Source organism: Sipha flava, unplaced genomic scaffold, assembly GCF_003268045.1.
Source record: "Sipha flava isolate LNK unplaced genomic scaffold, YSA_version1 174_pilon_pilon, whole genome shotgun sequence".
NCBI lineage: Eukaryota > Metazoa > Arthropoda > Insecta > Hemiptera > Aphididae > Sipha > Sipha flava.
In genome coordinates, this window is record NW_020272000.1 from 761,174 (window position 1) to 770,451 (window position 9,278).

The following is a 9,278-nucleotide window of genomic DNA, read 5'->3' on the forward strand; positions in this document are numbered from 1 at the left end:
GTGGTTTCTTTTGTTGTTGGTGGAGTTTTTGACGGACCAACCTTGATCAGGTGTGACATCGTTTTTATTTCTCGCAATTGTAATCGGAGAGATTGTGTTGTTTTTGTTGTTTTTGTTATTTTGATTATTATTGGAATTCATGGTCAATTATTGATATTGATATTAGAAATTAAATTAAGGACAAGTGAGAGTATTATACTCATAGGCTGGCGATAGCGTTTGCAGGTAATTACGCTTATCTCAACGGCCGCGGCGGCCGCAGATAGGAAAAAACGTATGCAGTAACGTGCAAGTTTGACCGAAACAACCGAAATGTAAATTTCGTTTGTTGAGTATTCACTTACATTTAGTTGACTTGAACGAAATAAACAGATTTAATTTATTTATTTTTTTCGTAAAGAAAAAGAGTTGAAAGTTACGTACGTTCTCACATAACTATACTGGTGAGGTGATAGAAAAACAATATAGTTATAATTAAAATTAATTAACGAGCTAATAAATTTACGAGAGCGCATGGAACGCGTGCGAAGCGGACGACTGCTATCGCGAGAATAATGATTTGGAAATTAAAAATAAAACTAGCTAATTTAAATTTTTTTAAATAGATTATTTAATTATTACCTTTTGGTTCGACAGAATTAGTGTAAGATGTGGATTGAATTTCAGTCAACAAATTAGAATCAATAACATCATCATTGGGTATTGATTCGGAATAATTCTGACTGTCAGATTTACGTTGTTCACATACAATACTATCAATAGTTTCTATAACCAGTGTTTCAACTGAAAAAAAAACTAACTTAAAAAAACTTAAATCTACAATAAATTGTTTTTAATAATTTTGTTTATTTTTAACACAAGTCTATATATTATTTGCATTTTAAGAGTATGTTTTAATTAATTTTCATAAATTGTTAATGCATCAAGCCATCAACGTATGTAGATAAATTGTACCTATATGAAATAGTTTTTTAGAAAATTAAATGTTGAGCCATACTAGTAAGTAGTAATGTAAAATATTGTTTATTATACTATAATCTTAAGATTAAAGAATCATATATTAGTAATTTAGTATTTCATATATACATTTATTTACAACATTGCGAGTCTGAGAAGATAAATAAAAAAAAATTAGAGTATCTACACTACATGCAGATACATCGGTACATGTATATGTCTAGTTTCTTCTGAATATAGTTGACATAAGAATGTCAATGACAAATTGGTATTAGATACGAGGAGACAAGAATTAAACTGTAGGTAAATTTTTTAACATGTGTAAAAAAAAACTCATCGCTATCACGTAATTCATCATCGCGCTTACGTTTACGAGATTCTCGCATTAACTCGGCTTTACGTTTCGGAGCCATAGTATAAATACTCAATACACACACGATTATTCCATATTAAACTCCGGCGGGCGCACAACTGATGAACGAAAAAAGAAATACGGTATAGCAGCGGTGATTTTATATATAGCAGTGAAATTTATATATATATATATGTAACGGGCTATACCTAATGTTACTAATAGATCACAATACACCGCAATTCCGATAACGTTCGTATAATCGCCTATTTCCGGGAACCGGTTTCTACCGGTCGATGCACACACACACACGCATACACATCATATTAAACGCTAATGACGTCATGGTAACATTCTCGGTGTCGCACAAATTAACAGAATGACCCCCAGCCATAAGACATATACATGTCAATAAAAGATAGTAAGATAAGTAGTAATATTATTCATTGAGTATCAACCAAAAATAATTTACCACATTGTTCATTAATAGTAAATGTGGTTCATTGTTCATCAGTAAAAATTTAAGATTTGGGTTGATCTCCAGTCAACAAATTTAAATAAATAAAATCATCACATTAACTTTATTTTAAAATACTACTTACAGACTACAGTATTTAAATTAAAACTGTGAACTGAACAAATAAATATTTATAAAAACAGTGTTGGTACCTACATGGCTACATTTCAAATTATGTAAGATTGAATATAGTCGTCAGCATTAAAATTAGATACATAAAAGAAGTGTATTATAATATAATAGTTGAATCGCAATAATTCAAACCTCAATAACTCGAAAATCTTGACAACTCAATTTTATTTTTTTATTATTCCTATATAATTTACTATTCCCCTATATAAATTAGTAAGATATCTCAAAGCGAATTTTTATTCAACTTTAACTTTGAAGTTTGAGTTATCGCGACTCAATTGTACTAGTTTACAACAAAATAATAATAAACATAAAATACCTAGGTATTATACTTACCTTTGTCAGAAACATTTCTAGACGACTTAAAAAATGTACTGAGCTTTGCAGTACTTTCTACTGATTTTCGTTTTTTGCATGCTATAGTATGTCTTAGCCAATTTGTACTATTCATTTTTGCTTTCATTTTACCACAAACACAAACTTCTTCAACTAACGACATATTGCAAGTCTGAAAAAACTAATTTTATATAAAATATGATTTTTTTGGCATGTTGAAAGTTAAATTAATTTCCTATAGTTAACACTTTTATTATTTAGTTTTTAATTATGTTATAGAAATTAACTAATTGATACTAAGTATGTTACAAGATGCATCATACATGGATCAATTTTATTAACTTAAAATGTAACAACTAGGTACTTATCTAAATAGCTATAAGTATACTAAGTTAGCCATAATTATAAGTATTTAAAAAATAACGAGACTTACCTCCCGATTAGATCTGGTTTCCAGCACTTATTTAAAAACAACAAATATTTCCAGTAATCAGTATAATTAACTAAAAGTTAATATTATTATATTAATTAACAAAAAATAAAACTGAACTGAATAAATTACAAGTTAACCAATGTAGAATACTTTATGCAGCATAACTCGACGTACGTAGCTCAAACAAAATAAAATATGAAAAATAACAAATTCACTAAAGTTTAAAATATTTAGTGGAAAATGTCGATTTCAGGTTATATACTTCGTAAATCGCAATTCGTAATAATTATCGTGAAGCCAATGGATACGGTCTCCGCCGCTCACTGGTTAGCTTCAGAGAAACGCATTTCTAAAAATAAATACCTAATATACACTGCTGGTACCTTATCACCACGTATCGAGGAGGGGGTGGGTGGTGGTGCACTTGTAAGTAGTAACGTATTGACATTTGACATTTTGTTTACGTCTACCACGGACTAATCTATTTTATCATGACAATGCAATTAGCAATAATATTCGAATATTGTTGATACTGATTAATAACTTTTTAAGTTTAATATTTTGAATTATGTTGTAACTTGTAACATCTTGCGTGTTGTACTTGTCATATTGGCGACAAATGACAATCCTAATGTGTAATGCGCATAACTAAACCTACCTACATTTTATTTATTAAATATTTTACCCCAATTTTTAATGACACCCAGTACCTACCCACCCACCCACCCAATAACCCGGTGGGGCCGCGGCCCCTGGAAAACCCCCTCACCACGCCACTGCTCTGTGTCTTTGACCTTTGTTACCACCATGAATATAATAAACAATGCTTATCACTTTTTTCATAGTTTCATTAGTTTTAAAAAAACTTGCCACAAAGCGCTTATTGGTGAATAATGCAATGAATAAATAAACATTTTAGCCCTATTTGCTTTAAATTTCCTACTAATCCAGTATGTATGCCAACAGTGGCGTAGCCAGGATTTTTAAATGGAGGGGCTAACAGTTTTTTTGGATAAGTAAGGTAAGAGAGGATATGAGAATTCACCCTTAACCCCCTCTCCCACCATCTACCACCAAGTTTCTAAACGTAATTCAAGCATTTTATTATAGTTTTAAAAATATTTATTAATATATAATTTATAATAATAATAATAATTTTGGTTTCAGTGTTCAGTCACTTGCTTCACTCTGACAGCTGCATCCTCTTAGGTGAATTTCTGGCTATAATTCAGTTATTATTTCACTTTCATCGATTTGCTCTTTTTTATTTATATTAGCCATAGCTAACCCATTCAGTCTATTTTCCAACATGGTGCTTCTTAAAAAAATTTTTAAGCGATTAAGTGCTGAAAACATTCTTTCCGGAGTGAAAGAGGTAACTAGTAACGTGGCGAATAATTGTAAAAGTATTTTAATGTTAGGTCGAAGATTGGTGCGATGAGAGAGTGAATCAAGAGCAGAATTCGGTTTTGGAATAGTATTTTGACTCTATTGTTGCCTCCATATGAACAGGTTAGTTCTGATTGTAGATGAGGTATCATCATGGAGATCTTGGACATATATTTTAGCAGCTTTTATAATATTTTTACTGTCATACATATTTAAATTGGCCGGAATAAGTCCTTCAAGTGGCATAACATCAATAAGCCTTTGATTAAAACGAGCATCCATTGATTCTATTAAATAGTCAAGATACATTATACATATAAACACGGCCCATAGGGGAGGGCTATAGCCCATTTAGCCCCCCCCCTCCTTGGCTACGCCACTGTAAGCCAACCATAACTGGCGCACCATCAGTAATTATACCAGTGCATTTGAAAATGATCCAAAATCTGAAATCATTTTTTTCAATTCTTCAAATATATCTATACCCATATTTCCAGTAATTAGTGGTTTTATTTGAAGTAATTCTTCATATATATTAAAATCGTATTACGGGAACTCCCGTCGTATTCCTACGTTTTATAGCATAAATGCCATAAACTAGAAATATAAAATGTAAAATTTATACGATAATATCCCAATTTTGTTAATATATTATTGTGACTTTAATTTTTAATTAATAAAATAAATAATTAATTTAACTTTTTTTTTGGGGGGGGGGGGCAAAAAATAAGACACCGAGGGCCGCTGGTTGTACCACCCTGATATAGATATTTACCTTGATTACCGATAACCAATAACCTCGTCCAGCATTTCAAAACTAAAAGCGGTTATCGGTTTTCGGTTCTCAAATTTACGGTTTTTACCGATTTTCAATAAAAACCGGTTACCGGTTTTAAGCCCTGGGAATAAGATTACAAATGTAAGAGACAACCACCCCTTAACAAACTCTCATTCAAACCAACGCCCAAATCACTTTCCCACTTATGCTCAAGCCCAGTGGCGTATACAAGGGGGATGTTTGGTGGATATGACACCCCCCTTGAACCGTATCATATATTACATTATTATAGGAGCATAGGTAAATTGTAAATATAATATGAAATATAAAATAATGCATCATACTAATTACATACAGAGTGATTTTTTTATCGTGAACCAGTTAATATCTCGGGAAGTATTAGGAATTTAAAAATAATTTTTTTTTTTAAACTTTCTAGGTTTTACTATTCTACACTGTGTAACAATTTTGATAATTTTAACTTCCTCCCTTATTTGATAAAACACATACAGGTTAACATTATCGCGATTGTTGCAGTAATGCGGTATTGCGAATACGCTTTCGACGACGGGGACTGCTATGTGATAACTACGCGTCCGTGGCGACCACATAATAGGTCGCGTAACGTAAAGTGGTATAATGCGTCCGTTACCGCCGCAAGCATATAGATAATAAAGCATGACTTTTCATTTATAACTGAGATATGGTTGTATAACTCATCACGGTCTTCAGTTTCGAGTCTGGACTGTGCAGATATATGTAAATCATGACGTCGAATTTTATTTATTTGTTTATTTTAAACTTTAACGGTGTATATTTGAATATTCGACCATTCGAATATCAGTATTCGATGCTAAAATATAATATGTGACGAAAATTATTCGTTTAAGTTTTCGCGCAACACAAAACGTTTAATAATAATAGGTATTATAGAATTAAATACTGATATTCGAACAGTCAAATATTTGAATTATTAACGGTGAAGCTATTCAAATTCGAATATTCGAATATACATTACATCTCTATTATAGACATTATGTATACATATTAATTAATTAGAATAAAAGTTTTAGTTTGTACATATTATATATAATATTTATTATTTATAATTAACACCCCTCTTCAGAAAATTCTAGCTACGCCACTGCTCAAGCCACTTCTGACCAATCAAACAATACAGACAATATACCTCCCATCACAACACAAAATCTAAGTAATACAATTACAAATTTTCTTGAGGAGTTTAAATCCCTTATTAACTCTTTCATCTCTCTTTCAATAAAGTAATCACTAAGCTACTTGATAAAATTTTAATGTCTAGTAATATTACAAATAAATCTCTGATTATTCTCCAATCATAGGCGTGTGCTGTGGATAAGCAGGGTATGCAACTGCACACCCTAAACATAGAGCCTTCTTTCTAAAATTACAAAAAATTAATAAAAATTATGACATATTTTGTCTTATGTACATTATGTGATTTTGTATTACATTATGATTTTTATTATATTTTTATAGTCAGTCCCAGACAGTTTAATTTATTTTTGAAACACAAATCATATGCTATAATAACGATTTAATGAGTTAATGAAATTAAGAAGTACAATAATCCAAGCGAGATTAAATAGCTATCAACTACAGAACAAGAAATGGCTATAAATTAAAATCCCGAAAACATTATTGGTGATATTAAGAATTCAACTGTACGCAGAATCGTTTTATGATTAATTTTGAATTTATCAAATTTATTTTATTTTTCATTTAAGTATATAATTACGTTTTTATTTATTTACCTTATTTAAACGTATTACTCAAACCATTTAAAGTGTTATGTACTTAATTTTTTTTTTCCGTAATTTATTTTAAATTTTAATTATGAAGACAATTATAACGATTTAGAAATGACTATTCAGTTACTTTTTTCAGAAAAAAAATTAAAATTTTAAATTAAATAGTTATTAAGATCAGAATTTCGAACGCTTAAATTAACTTTCAGTTTTAGGAGGGGGGGTAGCAGGGGCATCCTTTTGCATACCCTGAAAAAGAGGTCTGCGCACGCCTATGCCTCCAATTTAATGCTAATGGCCTAAAAGACCATATTAATAAAGTTGAAACTGTACTTCGCGATCAAAGATAGATAATGCTCTTATAACAGAGATCCATTTCACCAAATATTCTTCCATCTTTATCCCAGATTATAAATTATTAAAAACCAATCATTCAGACAACACTGCACATGGTGGAGTTGCTATTCTAATTAAATCGTCGATTATCTATCAAACACTTCCAAATTTTTACCAACCTTTTTTTGCAATTCTCTGCTATAAATATTAATTAAAATAACGTCCCTATCACCATTGCCTCCTAAACACAAGATAACAAACCAAATCCTTACAGACTAAGTCAACATAATAAAACACAGTTTTATAGTCGGAGGTGACTATAATGTAAAACACTTATTATGGGGCTGTCATACAAATAATCCGCGTGGACTAGTTCTCCAAAATTTTATCTCAACCAAATACCTCAAAGTTTTTGCTCCTCCTGGTCCTACGTACTGGCTAACCTCATAACACAAAAATCCTGATATCTTAGATATTTTTATTGCTAAAATTTCTAATAACCTTTACTGTAAAACAGAAAACCTCCTCGAACCTAATTACGATCACTTCTCAGTTATGTTAACAGTAAGTACTTCCCCACTAACACACCAGGATTCTCCTAAATTATTCAATTCCTCTACTGACAAGTATAAATTCCATGATCTTGTTGATTGTTGCGGACATACATAAATGTGGGTCCTTACGACTACCAATACATGGAGCTTGCATTATAATATACATTATTACATACATACAAATTACACTATATGTGAAAACACCATGATATCTACGTGGTAGATATACATAATATATGCCTTTATGAATATCCAAATTTTACAGAGGAGTCACATACAAATAACTGGTATTGTTGCAAAAACCGAAACACTATCAGGACGTGCCGTTACAAGGTAATAAAATTGGCATCGTATGCCATGACCGAAACAATATACAAAACATGTATTTAAAAGGTATTATAAAATTGGATAGTAGATACTTTTCGAAGGGGGTCTAGAATATTAATATTAATATTAAACTATGTCCGGGTCAAATATCCCATAAAAACGGAGTATATAAGGTAGTCCCGAACAGACTATTATGGAGATGTGGTTTACATGTATAGTCGCAAGCACCTTCACGCCAGATCATTTATTGTTTTGTACTTAGAAAAATCTTAAATAAACAGTTAAATTATATTTGAGTATTTTTATTTGGAATATTCCTTTAAAACTTCAACATCGATTACGATTGGACGACGGCACGCAACATGATCAACTAATTCGTCTGAATGTAACACTTAAAACACCTGATGACATTGATCTTGTCGTAAGTAATCTTACGAAATTTATATAGTCTGCGCTTGGTCTTCAACAAGAAAACTTCAAACTTCATCTCATCATCTTCTAATTCTAGAATATATACGCAGTATTATTGTAGAAAAATATAGAGTTAGAGCTCTGTGTCACCGAACATGCCTTCCGTCTGATAAACAAAAATATAATAAATTTACCAACCATCTCAAAAAAGTGATGGCGAAACATAAATCCGAGTCTCTTGCTAATTTTCTTTTTAATCTCTCTACTAAAGTTAGTAGTCTTTGAAGAGAGACCAGAAAAATATGTACATTTAAATCTGCTCACCTACCAATTAAAAATTCAGATGGCAGCTATGTAATTTCTGACCCCGACAAAGCTGAACTTTTTAAAACGCATTTTTCTGATATTTTCAACCTCACCCAGACATATTCTCACATACCATTATTAATAATGTTAATAATTATCTAAATTCTCCATCACGTTCTTCGGCTGGTCCTGTTAAACACTTCACACCAAATTATATCAAATTTGCCATAAATCAATGCTCCCTAAAAAATCCCCAGGATTTGACATTATAACAGCTAAAGTAGCTAGATGTTTATCAAAAAAAGTAATTGTTCATCTTTCCCATATTTTTAACTCTGATTTACAACTGTCTTACTCCCCAATTTTATGGAAATTTTCTACTATTATTTTGGTCCACAAATCTAATAAACCACCTGATTCAATTTCCTCTTTATGTCTAATAATCCTACTTCTATTTTTTCCAAAATTCTGGAAAAATATTTTACTTAAACGTCTGCTCCCGTGTATTGTAGAAAACTACATCATTTCCAATTCTCAATTTGGATTTCGCAGTTCCCATTCAACTATACAACAATTCCATAGAGTCGTCGATGCTTTAACGATGCTCTTACGCGTTAGAGATAAAACTTTAGTGTATAAATGCATTTATCGACATCTCTCAGG

The 9,278-nt window shown here is 31.1% G+C and overlaps 1 protein-coding gene across 2 annotated transcripts; it reads right to left on the reverse strand.

Moving 5' to 3' along the window:
* Positions 1-3,374, reverse strand: LOC112680181 (the record flags this gene model as incomplete). 2 transcript variants are annotated; one of them, XM_025550204.1, is given in 5 exon segments in its annotated part: positions 1-41; positions 622-783; positions 2,295-2,466; positions 2,728-2,797; positions 2,857-3,374. In XM_025550204.1, coding segments are annotated over 3 exon segments (366 nt in total), but the record flags the coding sequence as incomplete, so codon positions are not given.
* Positions 3,375-9,278: the final 5,904 nt, after the last annotated feature.